The sequence below is a fragment of the Narcine bancroftii genome, chromosome 6 (assembly GCF_036971445.1).
Source record: "Narcine bancroftii isolate sNarBan1 chromosome 6, sNarBan1.hap1, whole genome shotgun sequence".
NCBI classification, from domain to species: domain Eukaryota; kingdom Metazoa; phylum Chordata; class Chondrichthyes; order Torpediniformes; family Narcinidae; genus Narcine; species Narcine bancroftii.
Genome location: NC_091474.1, coordinates 5,182,588 through 5,198,326, shown reverse-complemented (window position 1 = coordinate 5,198,326; position 15,739 = coordinate 5,182,588). Strand labels below are relative to the sequence as shown.

At 37.5% G+C, this 15,739-nt stretch overlaps 1 protein-coding gene across 4 annotated transcripts in view; it reads right to left on the bottom strand.

The window, feature by feature from the left end:
- rtel1 (regulator of telomere elongation helicase 1) overlaps positions 1 to 15,739 on the bottom strand; it is a 94,416-nt gene that overhangs the window by 49,462 nt on the left and 29,215 nt on the right. For all 4 annotated transcript variants that reach the window (XM_069883711.1, XM_069883708.1, XM_069883707.1 and 1 more), the window contains 5 exons: positions 14,241 to 14,325; positions 6,049 to 6,114; positions 4,605 to 4,758; positions 3,241 to 3,279; positions 2,602 to 2,680 (listed from right to left, as the gene is read on the bottom strand). In XM_069883711.1, coding sequence (XP_069739812.1) covers positions 2,602 to 2,680; positions 3,241 to 3,279; positions 4,605 to 4,758; positions 6,049 to 6,114; positions 14,241 to 14,325 — 423 coding nt within the window. The remainder of the gene's footprint in view (positions 1 to 2,601; positions 2,681 to 3,240; positions 3,280 to 4,604; positions 4,759 to 6,048; positions 6,115 to 14,240; positions 14,326 to 15,739) is intronic.

The window sequence follows — 15,739 nt, the reverse complement described above, 5'->3', positions numbered from 1 at the left end:
GCTTGGCATTTTCTTGACACCATTAACTGTCAATGAGACAAAATAATGAGCACTATTTTCTGTTCCATTCATGTTAAAACAGCAAGATAACCAATTAGTAATTGGCATTGATAAGATTTATCTTTCTGCTCTTTTGTTGTTAGATTTTTCCTATAATTCTGGAGATGTCCACTTGCTCCAGCATAAAATGGAGTAAATGGATAAAAGCCAGTACAAATAATATGCATTCTTTTTTTTTCCCTCCAATTTTTCTTTCCCTCCCCTTCCTAACAGTTCTCCCTCTTCCCCATTTCTTCACCTCTCAACTTTCTGTCCTATAACTTCTGGGCCCCTGCCTCAGCTTCTTTTCTTTTTAAAAAACTCTTTTTACCTCGGTCTTGACTGAGTTTCAACTTGATACATCGACTGACTATTTCTACCCATGGTCGCTGTCTGATCTTCTGTTTGTCCAGCAATTCTTTGTCTGCACCTGCAGTCTTTGTGTTGCTCTAATGTGTACATTTATTGCCCTAATTATGATCCCATCTGCCTCCCACTGCAACGGTCAAGGTGATGCTGAACATTGTAAATGCACCGAAATGCGAGAGGAACTCAGCTGATCTTTCAGCATCTATAAGAAACAAAGATATATTACCAACATTTTAGGCCTAAGCCCTTCAAGGAAAAATTAGAAAAGGCAGAAGCAGGATACAGTATATCAGAAAGTCTCAGAATTCAAACAATGGAGGAGGACCAACAAAAGGTGTTAATTGGATAAGATTAAGGAGCTATGTAGAATTGATCTTGTCTGTACAAAAGAAAACAGGGAATAGAGAGACAATGGGGGAAGAAGGAATGAGGGGGGTTTTATTGAAAGTCATAGAAGTTGATATTAATGGCATTCGGTTGGAGGGGGCCCAGTCAGAAGATGAGGTATTGTTCCTCCAATTTATGGTGGTCTCAATCTGGCAGTACATGAGACCAAAGGGAATGAGATGAAGGAAATGGGTAGCCACTGGGAGATCTACACTATTGTGGTGGACAGAGCTGAGGTGCTCAACAAAGGTGATCTCCCAGTCTGTGTCCAGTATCTCCGATGTAGTGGGAGCACCGGATGCAGTGGATGACCCCTGCAGATTCATAAGTGAAATGTTGCTTCACTTGGAAGGACTGTTTGGGGCCCCAAATGGTGCTGAGGAAGGAGGTTTTGGCACAAGTGGAGCATCTTCTGTGGCTGCAGGGGTAGGTCCCAAGGGGATGATTGATGTGGAGGGAGGAGTGGACAAGGGAGTCACGGAAGGAGCGGTCCCTGTGGAAGGCAGAGAGGGAAAGAGAAGGGAATATGTGTCTAGTGTTGGGATCATATAGCAGGTGGCAGAAATGGCAGAGGAGGATTTGTTAAATGTAGAGGCTGGTAGGGTGATAGGTGAATACAAGAGGAATCCTGTCCTTGTTGTGCATGGGAGTGGAGGGGTCCAGGGCAGATGTGCGGGTAATGGAGGATATGCGGGTAAGTGCCAAGTTGATGGTGGTAGAGGGAAAGCCACGTTGTTTGAGGAAGGAAGCCATCTCTGATGATCTGGCATAGAAATCTTCATCCTGCGTGCAAATGTGATGGAGACAGAGAAATTGAGAAGGGAATGGAATCTTTATAGGAAACAAGGTGAGAAGAGGTGTAAACAAGGTAGCTGTGGGAGTTTGTGCGTTTACACAAACTCCCACAGCTTTCTTTGACTACACACAGGCAAGGCCCCTCAACTCTTCCTCTGCTACATCGATGACTACTTTGGTGGTACCCCATGTACCCATGAGGAGCTTGTTGATTTCAACCACTTTGCTGCCAACTTTCAAATGACCTCAAATTCACTTGGTCCAACTCTAGTAACACTCTCCCTTTCCTCGCTCTCTCCATCTCCATCTCAGGTGACAAATTCTCGACAGACATCTTCCATGAACCCACCTGGACACCTTCCAACCAGATGGCATTAATATCGACTTCTCTGGCTTTCTTTAAAAACCCCCCACCCACTTCTTCCCCTGTTGTCTCTCCATTCCCTGTCTCCTTTTGCACAGACTTAATAAATTTTACCTAGTCCCTTATCATATCCAATTAGCACCTTTTGTTGGTCTGGATTCCACCCCCATTGTTTGAATTCTGAGAATTTCTTATCCTGCTTCTGACTTTTCCTTGAAGAAGGGCTCAGGCCTGAACCATTGGCGATACATCTTTGTCTCCTATAGATGCTGAAAAGACCAGCTGAGTTCTTTTCGGTGTGTTTACCATAATCGCAGCATCTGTTGCCTATTGTGTTTCACTCAAGGTGGTGATGAAGACTTGTCCAAAATCACACAGACAAAGGAAAGATTCTTGGTGCCTTGCATGCAAAAGGAAATTATATTCTCTGTGATTTAGAAGTCAATTTTTACTGCAGACCCATTTTTGATGAAGCTAAACACATGAAGTTAAACTATGCCTCAGCATAACAATTCATAAACTGCATTTCTTCTTTATTGGTTGTATCATAATTTAGTGATAAATGTATTACTAAATATGTGACAAAACAAACATATCCTGGTGCCACACTGAACAATTATTGGAATGGAAAATTAATATAATCATACCTTCCTGGTTTGGTTATTCCATTCCCATTTGATGATAATTCAACAGAATCTATTGTACTTTCTAGATCAAGAAGGATTTCTTTCAATGACAGGAGATATTTAGAATAAAAAAAACAAAAACACAGATAAGAAAAAAGGTGATTTTGGCAGTGACATTTCTGCAGTTATTCTAACATCTGAATGTTCACTAAAATTATCAAGCCTGTTTTTTCTATGCAAGGTAAGGGAAATAAATCATCTACATTTTTACTAAGTTAGAATTATTTACTCTGCTAAATAAAATTTTAGAATTCACAGCAAACATTCTGTCTACCTTTCTGTATACTATCCCCACATTTCTCATCACAACATCAGAGCCTTCAATCATCTCAATGCTAGCCTTGGAAACACCTCACTTCACTTTGTAACATTTAAAAAATATATTCTTTAAACAACATCCTCAAAAAGTAACTTTTGATTTACTCCCCCAAATCTTTCAGTTGACCACCCTCTACAAAGAAGTTTGTAATCTTCCAATTATGAACATTATGGTTATGGTATATATGTTGATGCATCTTGACCAATAGCCAATACTATTTTACCCCACTAAATTATATTTAATTTTATAAAAGTAACGTTTCAAATGCTACACCTACTTACTTTTTATTTTGGCCAGATCACTCAAATCCATTTTCTGTTCTAAAATAAACAAAGAGCATAATTTCAACAGTAATACAAAATTAATTTAACCACAGATCCTGGAATCTGAAACTAAAACAGAAATCAGCCAGTCAAGATGTAAAGTGGGTTCTGATGAAGGATCTTTGACCCGAAGATTAACTGGTTTCTCTTTTTGCAGACATTGCTTGAATGGCCGATTTCTTCCAGAATTTGTTTTCCTTCTTCTTCACCATGCAAAATTCCTGATAAAAGGTCAAAGAGAGGGTAGTGCAGTCAAACCACCTGTTATCCAGAATTCAAGCAACCGGTAGCCAGAAGCAACTGCCAAAAATATAGCAGAATAAAGAGGTAAAAAATACTGATGTTTAAAATTGGAGCGCCTCCTCGTTAGTTTGCCAATCACCCAAACACACAGTCTCAATCAACCTTAAAATTCACTTATTTGGCATCTACCAATCTCCATAGGTACCAGATACTGAGATTTTATTGTATTTCATTATTTTAAAATTTAAATTGCATTCCAATAAACTATATATTTAAAAACAAGCACAGATGATCCTTAGTTACAATGGAGGATATGATCCCTAATATTAAGATTCAAGCTTTAATATTAATCAAAATTGAATCTACATTTGGGCTTTTCCAAGTTTCAAGAAGGCACCTGCCCATTTAATGGGATTAGACAACATAAAGTGCCCTCCATTATGCTTGGGACAAAGACACTTTTTTCCTTTATTTGCCCCTGTGCTCCAAAGTTTTAAATTTGTAATCAAACAACTCATGTGTGATTAAAACACACATTCCAGATTTTCTTCAAGATACATTTTGGTTTTACCATGTAGAAATTACAGCAATTTTTATACATAGTTCCCCCATTTCAGAGTGTCTGGGACATTTGGCTTCACAGGTGTTTGTGAGTACTCGTGCAGTTTAATTGATTCATTGGTGCAGGTATAAGAGAGCTAGGCTTGACTATAAGCTTTTGATCACCTTTGGAGTCTGTTGTTGCCAACATGAGGACCAGAGTTGGGCCAAAGAAAAATTCCAACTGGAATGAATTACAGTCTGACTGTAAAACTGTAAGAGGCACTTAGGCAATTCCTGCCAGTGGCGAATCTGTCTGCCTTGCAGCAGGTAAAAAGAAATTTCATGTAATACGACACGGTTTTATTATTATGACAATAAATTGAATCTTGAATAAAAATGGGAGAAGAAAAAGAAAATAATGACATCCAAAATTTGAAACGTGCTCAATGATTCCTGTCCACAGATACCTATTTCTCATGAATGATCCAAGCTCATATGAGGGTATTTACAGACACTTAAAAGGTCAAAGCACAAACCTAAGTTGATCGATTCAACACTGAAGTCTGGGTTGTCTCCGTTGTGCTGACATTTCTTTGCTTCTTCCTCCAAGATCAGATTAACAGCTTCAATTCCAGAAGCAAGGTCAAAAGGAGTAAGGTCAAATGAAGCACACTCTTCACACATTTTTTCCTAGATTAAGGGGAAAAATATCTTTACCTATGGGTGCTTGCATCACACGATTAGCAATTCAAGTTTATTACAAATTCCGCACCAGCATTTTGACTTTGATCTTTAAAACATAATTCTGATGGATCACCATGGGAAGTTATACTACAAATGCACTTATCTCAACTACCCAAAATTAACATTGAATGTAGTGTCTATCACACAGTGGAGCAGCTAGTAAAAGCTGCGACTACATGGCTGGGGTTCATTTGATATACAAAACCTAAACTACAAGTTTGGATTGTATGCAACCAGTGACAAAGTTTAAAGTTCTCAATAGCCTTCCCTTTGATTGAGCTGGTAAACTAACACAAGACACTGAACTATACAAACCAGAAAATTGCAGCAATAATTTTTGTGCAATTAATGGATACCAGTCGAGGATGTTATGTCACCCATTCCCAGTAAAAAATATAAGTTATATAAATATGCTTTATAAATTGTAAAGCTTTCTTACTGATTTGTTCTACAGAAACCAATGTTCAAAATACTGTAGGCAGGAACAGAATCTAAATCAACTGTCTGCTATGTTTGCTACCTCACTTCTGCATTCCTGAACACTGGAATTACCAAACCAGGCCTTAATGCAACCAGTCGGTATACTTTCCACATTGCACCTGTAGTTTGATGGGAGTGCACTATGACATGTCAAACCCTTCATATTACTTTTAACAGTAGAATGTTGACTCCCAGGAATTTGAAGGTACTAACACTCTCCCTTTCTGTCCCATCAATGCAGATGTGCATCGCCCCTCACCCTCTCTTCCCATCCCGCCCTAAAATCCACAATAAACTGGTCTTATTAAAGATGAAAGCAAGATTGTCCCAATCAGATTCTCAATCTTCGTACCGTATTCCAGATCATCAGTTCCCATTATTCAGCCAACCATGTTGGTATCATCAGTAAATTTACAGAATGCGTTGAGAGTCAAACCTTGCTATGTCATCATGAATATGTGAGGAACAGAGCAGGAGACTACTCACGGAGACGAGGGGTCTGTGTGGATGGTCAGCAAGGAGGAGATGATGTTGTCAATCTCACTGATTGGGGTCTACTAATGAGGGTTAAAAAGAGTTCTAGAGTTTGATCATAGATTTTTCTGGTCTGTCTCCTTCCCAATCTGCTAAAAAAAAAATCTACAGTTCCCACATTGTCCACCTTAGGATCCATAAAACCAGAGAGAAGGCAAATCACCCTTGAAAGAAGTGAAGAAAGTTCCACACGAAACAATGTTCCTCCACGAAAATGCTTACCACATTATGGGCTTCATCAAAAATTATTATCGCGCCACGAAGGTCTATATCATGAGCTTTACGACTCTAGGGAGCAAAAGGACAAAAGGTTAACCACGTAAGAAATGCCAATCTAACATGTAAATTACTTCATAATATTTCCAAAGTTTTCTTTTTTCCTGTAAAGAGTTGAAATAGGTTTGTCTGCATGAAAAAAAGCCCTTTTATTTCATGACCAAATTTCACTTTGAAATGGAATAGCTTAAGGATATGAAATTTTCCATGCTTTTCAAATCCATATTTCCTTCAAACTAAATTAAACAAAAAGGGATTTAACAAAATAAACAGATGGGACAAAATCATTCATTGTGAATTTTAACCTTTTTTTAAATTTTTCATGACTATATGATTATATATCAGTTTCTATTTAAGTATTATAAAAGAGAAAGTTGACATTTTAATGATCCTGCAGAAAGGAAATATTTATTTGGACCATTTAACATTATTTAGACTCTCATCAGAATGTTCTGTGCGTATGTGAAGAACAGAAGGATGACAAGAGTGAAGGCAAGGCTGCTTAAGGATAAAGGAGATGGCATGTGCCTGGAGGCAGAGGAGATTGGGGAGGTCCAAGATGAATACTTTGCTTCAGCATTTATCAGAGAAAAGGATCTTGATCAAGGTGAGGTCAGAATGAAACAAGTGTGTTGAGACTAGGAAAGAGGAAAAGCTAAACATTAAGATTGATAAGTCTCCGGGGCCAGTTGATGCTGCTGTGGGAAGGGAGGGAAGATATAGCTGGGGTGTTGGCTATGATCTTGGCATCCTGCTTGGCCACAGGGGAGGCAGGAGGATTGAAAAATGGGCAAATGTGGCCCCCTTGATTAAAAAATGTAATAGGGAGAATCCTGGGAATTTCAATGAGTTTTTCGTCAGTGGAGTGCAAATTATTGGAGAAGATTTTTAAGGACAGGATTTACGACCAGTTTTCTCTGGGATAGTCAGCATGGATTTGTGAGGGGAAGATTGTGCCGCCCAAGCCTAACTGAGTTCTTTGAGGAGGTAATTCAGAAATTGGTGAAGGTCGATGTGGTCTATATAGATTTTAGTAAGGAATTTGACAAGAGACTCACTCAGAAAGTTGTGAGGCATGAAATCCATGGAATCTGTCTATGTGGATTAAAAATTGGCTTGGATGTAGAAAGCAGAGAGTAGTACTAGATGGAAAATATTCTGCCTGGAGGTCAGTGGCTAGTGGAGTTCTGCAGGGATCCCTGCTCATGATTTTTATCAATGACCTAGATGAAGAGTGAGGATGGGTCCGTAAGTTTGTAGATGATACAAAAGTTGGAGGAGTTGTGGATGGTGCTGAGGGTTGAAGTAGATTACAAAAGGATATAGATAAAATGCAGAGTTGGGAGGAAAAGTTGCAGATGGAGTTCAATCTGCATAAGGTGATGCATTTTGGAAGGTCAAACCTGAAGGAAGACTACATGGTTAATGGTCAGATGCTTAACAGTGTGGAAGATCAGAGGGACCTTGGGATCCAAATTCATAGATCTCTCAAAGTTGTCCGCAGGATGATAGTTAAGAGGACCTATGTGATGCTGGGCTTCAAAAGTGGGGGATTGAGTTCAGAAGTCACGAACTCTGCAAATCTTTTGTTAGACCACACTTGGAATATTGTGTTCAATTCTGGTCACCTCATTATAGGAAGAATGTCGAAGCTATGGAGATAGTGCAGAGATTTACCAGGATGTTGCCTGAATTGGAAAAAAATCTTATGAAGTAAGGTTAGCTTAGTTTGGACTTTTTCTCTTTGGAGCTTAAGAGGATGAGATGTGACTCATCCTTTCTGAGAGGCATAGATAAGGTAGACAGCAAGCACCTTTTTAAGATTCCAAGAGGTAGAGGTAGGGTAGACAGCTAGCACCTTTTTCCCATGGCAGGAATAGCAAACACCAGAGGATATCTGTAAAGGGAAGAAGGTTTAGGAGAGCCATCAGGGGCATTTAAAAAAAAACACACAGAGTTGTGGGTGCCTGGAATGCCTTGCCGGGGGTGGGGGGGGGGTGGGGGCTGAAACATTAGGAGCATTTAAGAGACCCTTAAGCACATGGATGAAAGAAAAATAGAAGGTTAAGAGGTTGGAAGGATTTCATATAGGTCAGCACAACATTGAGGGCCGAAGGGCTTGTACTATGCTGTAGTGTTCCATTTTTCAGATGCAATTTGCCCAAATTTAACAGTAGCAATGACAGCAACAGTCAGCGTTCACCATCATTCAACCACTAAAATGGCAACTATTTTACGTCTTTTGCTTTATTCAATACAGACTGTCTATGCTTCAGTGTCCCCATGCAGATTGTGTGGCCTTGCAACCTTCTTTATTCAAAACAATCAAAACAAATCTCAAGAAGAACTCTGGTATTTATAAAAGCTTATTACAAAATTATTACTGAAATGCGACTTTGGCAGTAATGCCCAAGTAATCTATCTGTTCTAAAATAAACTTATTTCAATAATACTGGTTATGTATGCCAAATATTCAACGTAAGAATCTTAAAATAATTATTGCTTATTTAAAAAAAACTACTTTAGCGCCTACTAAAATTGTATCCAAGTTCCAATATTTATTTATTTTATCCTCTGTTAGCCAATTAGTGGTAACTCTGCCGTGCCTACAGGAAAAAAGGAATCTGTGATGTCAGGTATGTACTGACAATAAATCTAAAATCTATAAAATGCTAAAGGTAATTCATTATGAATTATATTTTCCCTACCATAAATATTCAGTGTGATTGCAAGAGTCTGTCTGGCCAGACACCAGTGATACTTTCAAGTTGACATTTTATAGGAAGTGGCATCAGAATATGAGAAGTCTACACCACAGATTTCCTTGGCATCCTCAATGACTACAAAATTCAACTCTCATAATCACACATTCGGACTAATTATTGAAACACAAGCCCAAGTAGAAAAGCTCCCAAACGTATCTTCCACAAAAAAGACATCAAATACATATTTTTTAACAATGGTAAGCTACAATACGACCTACACAAAACAGTTGGGAAAAAAATGAGAGCATCATTAATCATGCCCTGTATGTCTTTTTAAAACATACATATTTCAGAATATTAATAACATTCTGAAAAGTTTTAAAAGTTAATTTTTTAAATAATCAAGTATTAGAACATTTAAAGCAGTGGTTCTCAACCCTTTTCTTTCCACCCACATTCCACTTTAAGTATTCCTTATGCCATCGGTGCTCTATGATTAGTAAGGGATTTTTTAAAGTGGGATGTGGGAGGAAAGAAAATGTTTGAAAACCACCGTTTTAATTGTACCTCATTGACTTGTTATGTGCACCGTTTCAGAACTCCAAAGGATATGGGCCAATTTTTCTCAAACAAAATATTTCAGTAACAATCGGGTCTAGAGCAGTGATTCTCAACTTTACATCAGTTTAAACCAATCCCTTCCTAATTACAGAGCACCAATGGCATAGGGATTACTTAAAGTGGCATTTAAGTGGAAAGAAAAAGGTTGAGTACCACTGATTTAAAGTTTGTTTAAAAAATGTAAAAAAACCCAAACAATTAAACATTCAATTAGACAATCAATCAAATGGGGGGGCGTGGCAAGATGGCGTAGGGAGCGGACGTGCCTTCCCGGTCTCCCCCAGGCAGTTATATAAATACCCATTTTAAGAATATTTCTTTTCTGTTAAAAGTCTTTGTTTTGTTTATCACTTGTTTTTAGTTTAAAATGGCAACAAAGATTAAGGAATAGAGTTCAAATACAGAACAAAACTACACTCTCCGACTTTGGAAGAAACTCGGCCTACTTGCCCAGACAGAACCACGGAGTCAAGGCTGGAATCTTCTTAAGAACGGAGCTCATTAATTGGACTGTCGGATAAGCTGGCCTTGGACACCCCTCTGAAAGATGGTGATGAATATTGATTTGAAATGTTTTATGAAGATAAATTGCAGTAATTGGCATTGGTTACCCGTGAGTTTTAAAAATCCAGATAACATTAAAGTTTATTAGTGATTTTTTTTGGATGGAATATCGGAAGGATGAACTTATTATCTATAAATACAGAACAAAATTACATTCTTTGACTTTGGAAGAAATTTGACCTATTTGCCCAGACAGAGCCGGAGTTGGTGCTGGAATTTTCTCAAGAACAGAACTTATTAAAGTTGATTTCGGACTCCTTTTTGAAAGATGGCGACGAATGTTGATTTGAAATATTTGAAATATTTTCTGAAGATAAACATATATATGGAACTCCTTGACCTGCAATAAGGTTTATCAGTGATTTTTTTTGGGATGGAATATTGGAAGAGTGAATTTATTATCTGTGAGTATGCATACATTGCAAACAGATTTTAATAGTTTTGAAAAGGTTTTTTTTTTAAACTAAACAACAAGATCAGTTTAATATTGAGAAAATTGGAAAAAACGGAAACTTTATTAAATTTGGAAACTCAGTAGAAAGAAACTATGAACAAGATTGATGATTTATAAAATTAAAGTTGAAGGAGCAATGTCCAAGAAGAGTTAAAAATTTTGAATAAGTTTTTCTTGAAAATAAACAATAATTTCAACTTAACATTGAGAAGATTGACAAAGTGGAAAATTTGATATTAAATTGGGAAACATAGAAGAAAGAACTTATGAATAACATTGATGCTTTAGAAGATCAAGACCGAAGGAATTATGTTCAAGAAAATTTTAAAAGATTTGAAAAAACTTTTTTTGAAAGTAAGCTACAAATTCAACTTGAGACTGAGAAGAATGGAAGATTCGGTGTTGAACTGAGATGTTCAGAGGTGTTTTAATTCAGTGGATGAAATTCAGGAAGACTTGAAAAAAAAATTTAAAAAAAAAAGCTTTTATTGATTGTAAACAATGTTTAACTCAGTGTTGGGAGGGTGGAAAGGGTGCAAAATTTAATATCAAGTTTGGATTTTCAAAAAAAAGAGTTTATGAATAAGATTGGTTAAATTGATGGACAGGGGTTTTATGGATATAAGAAATGATGATTTTTCGGTTTATACGTGTATTTTGTCTGCCTGGGGGGGGGGGGGAGGGAGTGGTACTTCTGCTCCCGGAAGTCATATGCCACTTGTGGTTTATACCACACCCATTTGGGTTTTTGGGAATTAACCACCACAAGGTGGTTTCCTAAGGGGTTAGGGGAGGTGGGGGGGGGGGTGAAAATTTGAAAATTATTTAGTATCTATTATGTAATATTATACTAAGTCAATTTGAAATGAATGTATGGAGATACTATAAATAAATTTCAAAAAGACAATCAATCAAATCATTCTATGATACTAAGCTGCTGTTCCTTGATGAAATCAAAGGGAACTGCATGCATTATGTACAAGGTGCAAGATGCCCCACTAAAAAGCTGAGAACTGGTTCAATTTCATGCTCCATTTCTGGATTCCACGAGTTGCCCTGTTTAGGAGCTCAACTTCAGATCAGCCACAATCTTATTAAATGGTGATTAGGTTTGAGGGGTTGAACAGCCTATTTCTTCCCCAAACAAAATGTTCATTCATATATTTGGCAAAATTCGAAGCAAAGAATTGTCAGCAAGTTTGACTAATGGATTTACGTAGATATGACTGGAAATTCTGAACTTCCTGACACACGGGAACACTTGCAAAATTGCAGAACTGCCAGAATGCCCCAAAAATTCAAGGCATCTAGTTCTACTGCAGAGATAGAATCATGTAATTGCTCACAGCCACATTTTAAATAGTTTAAATAAACTGGCTGAAAGAATATCACTTTCTAGACCATAGTAACAATGTAACTTTGTCCCAACGCAAGTTGAGTTTTATTGAAAATACTGTAAGCTACTTCCAATTGTTAAAGCAGGAAGTTTGAAGCCATGTGGTAGCTGAATACTTGGTTAGGATCCTCCTTTGGAGTATTCTGTGCACTTCTGGAAATCTCAAAATAGGAAAGATCCGGAGATTTTAGAGAGGGTGCAGAAGAAGCTCACTGGGATTCAAGAATATTTAACTATAAGGAGTGGATGGACAAACTTTTTACACTAAAAAGCTGCGTTATTGCCCCATACATGACCAGTCTCTGGAAGCTGGCTTGTTCGTTCTCACATAAGAAATGCCGGATAGGTGAGTCCTTTAACAAATCAAGCCAGCTTCTTGAAGCAACGTATAGCACAGCAATGTTGGTGTCGAGTGAGATGTAAAACATAAGCACTGGGAAGTAACATAATGGCGGTGGAACTGCAAGTACGTTTCCTAGCCATGTACATTTTGTGCAATCTTAAAACGCAAGCAAATCTTCTGCACATCGTATTCAACTTTTATTAAGCATACAATATCGCAATCGTGTGAACGTGTTCATGCGATCAGAAAAACGTTGGAGAATTTGAAAAGAAGCAAGGAATAGTTTGAAGCAGAAAGGCACACAGATCTTAGATGCCATAAATTGAGACATTTGGTTCTTCAGAGTCAATTCCCGCTGGTATCTGATAGAAGAATGTGGAGGAGAAAGAGATTCTTGTCTAATGTCCTCAACAACTTTGCTGAAGGCGAGTGGCAGAGTCATTTCCGTATGTCTCGGAACATCTTTGACTTTATTTTGGAACTCATTGAGCCACACCTGAGGCGCAAGACAATAAACTGGCAACAGCCTCTGGAACCTCGCCTTAGACTGCCGTTGGTAAAATCCAAATCATTTAATCTATTTTTTTTAATACTTTATTTTAATTGTGTGGACAACATGTATCAAGAAATAACCATTACTTAAATACTTAAATTGAAATTTTTAAAAAATCAATGGTAAAAGTGGTCCATATCTCCAAACAGTCCCATAACCGCTCCCCACCAACAAAGCCCCAAAATAACAAGAAAGAAAAAGAAAATATAAGAAAAAAAACTCAGAAAACTAGGAAAAAAGAAGGAGCTGTTGGGATCCAGTATCCAGTTCAAATTCCTTTTCTTGCCTACATCTTAAATAGGGGAAAGAACCAGAACTTAGAACTCAAGAAGAGTCCTCGTTGGTCATTGCCTGTCTTAGCCATGGGAACATCTGCTTGATCCTGATCTTCCATTGGAGGATCAGGACAGCAATGCTGCTTCAGGTAGTTGTGGAGCACAACTGCAGCAACGATCAACTTACAGCATCTTACTGGCTTGAAATGAAGTGTTAACGAATATGGATGGAAAACCAGTTCTTACGGTTCCTGTACTCCTCAGCATCAGGAGTTGATGGACACTTGTTGGGAACGTGATACAGCAAATCACTCCTGAGAAGTGTCCATATTCATAGAATAGCACTTTATAGTTGGCTTGGCTAGCAGCATCAGGAAACGATGTAAAGACTCCTCAATTCACAAATAGTCCTGTGAACTTTGTAAACTATTCTACACACAGTTGCTTTACTGGGAACACACAAATCACCAATTTCATGATGAAAGGTACCTAATGCCAAAAACTTCAAAGTGATCATAACTTGGAATTGGGTAAAGGCCTTCTTCTTTGAGACAGAGGAAAGTCTAGGCTCAAGCAAAGATATTATCTCCAATGCATTTTCTTTGTACATCTAGTTCACTTGTTTGGCTGGCCTCTGTGGTGCATGTTGGTCTTCATTTCGATATTCCAAATACTCCATGCTCCCTCACAAACAGAACTAAGGAGAAGTTAAACTTGCCTCTGAAGGACTAACAAGATTCAATTTAGTCCTAGAGCAGTTCGAGGCCTCCCTCTTGTAAAGACTGTCTTTTTCCCGGGTGGAAAAGTTAAATACTTGAGGGCATAACTTTGTTAGAGGGAGAAAGATTAAAGGAGATTTACAATGCAAGTTTTTTTTGTAAACACGGGGTGGCCTGTAATGCACTGCCAGGAGAAGTGGTAAAAGCAGATACAAAAGCAGTGTTTAGGCATTTAGACAGACATATAAATAAAAAGGAAAGGAAGGAATATAAACCACGTGCAGGCAGATGTGCAGGTTAAATTGGCATCATGGACCTGTGTTACACTATTTAGGTTCTTGTGCTGTACTATGTTCATGATTGATATTTCTTAGGAATATTTAGAAATATAGTATTTATTCTTACCAAGGATTACAGATGCATGTAAACACTTCTAATAGATCAAAACATCACAACGTCATGCCTAATGACAAACAAAATAAGCAAAGGAAATGATCTTGAACAATACCTTTGGATCAAGTAAATAGTTGTATGGCATGAAGATCAATTCAGCATTTTGCTTCAATGCTCGAGACAAATAATAAGGGCAAACCCTATTTAAAAACAGTATCAAATAGGAAAAAAAGTACAGTTCAGTGTAAAAATTCTTATCAATATAAGCATATTTTATGGTATTGTTTAATACCAAGTTAAAGTTCTAACATTGTATTTATTTATTTTGGTCTTAGACAAAATATTTAGAAAATATTAGCCAACTTTTCCCCTCACTCAAGTTGGTATTCAATTTATCTGGTAATATTACTAACAGCTTTTAGGATTATTTCCATTATTGATATCTTTCTGTTTCAACAATAACTAGTTACAGATATTGAAGGATCTTTGTGTTTTGGTAACTAAAAATGTTATGGGAGGGTTCCTCATTCTAATATAAATTATATTTTTGCAAAACAGTGTCTGTAATTAAATTATTCATCTTCAGTGACGCACAACACTTATATAAACATTAATGTGCAATTTGCAACAAAGTTAAAATATATTATTACTTGAATGTTTCAAGTTATTTATCATAGTGGTGCACTTATGTGTATTTGTATAGTTAATGACTGATGTTATAGTTAAAGATTTTCCCACACCACAAATGGTTTAACAGGAACATCTACATTACAAATAAGGCAAAGCATTATGTAAACATGACTTCATCTGAATCAAATCACATGTTAATATGATGCTTTGCTTCAACTCCCCAAAAACTTGTTTTTCTGCAAATGTTGACTGATCTGTTTAGGTTTGCAGAATTATGTTTTTATTCACGCAGCTGTTTCCTGAAAACACCACCTATTCCCCTTTCCATTACTGATCTGCAAAATTCTTTGGGATCTTTTTTCCAATGCTGTGTGCAGAATGATGTTATTCCTTTAAGCAATTTAAGTTACTCATTTAAAATTTGAAAATAAAAGAGAAGGATAATGCATTTCAAAAATTAAACAGGAATCACAAACAGCTGTAGAATGTTAGCAAATATTCAATGGCTCACAACAAAGCCATCGGTTGCATAGCTTAATAGGGCATGCTTTGAGTCAGAGGATGGTGACAGGGAGAAACTTTATTTTCTTTAATTATCCTAACCATCTCTTCTTTCTGGGTGGGATATCCTTAATCCTTCCTATCAATCTAGTCAAATCACTTTTGAACCCTTGTTCCATCACCTCAGAAGGCACCCTTTCACCCAAAGAAAATTTCACTGAATTGATGAAGTTCACAGCACTGGAGTTCGACCATGTCTGGTCAGCAAAGCACTCCTCACGCCTTGTACCACAAATCTTTGCTACCCCTCACCCCAATTTACATCACCTTTCATAACATCATTAAAAACATCTGCACGCTGACAGCATCTATTTTTACCACCATTTTCCTCAACCATTCTGGATCCACTATCATGGGGCTCATCAGACAGTGGAAAGTAAATGAGCAAAAGTTACCCCACTTCAAACACAAGGAAGGCCAAGA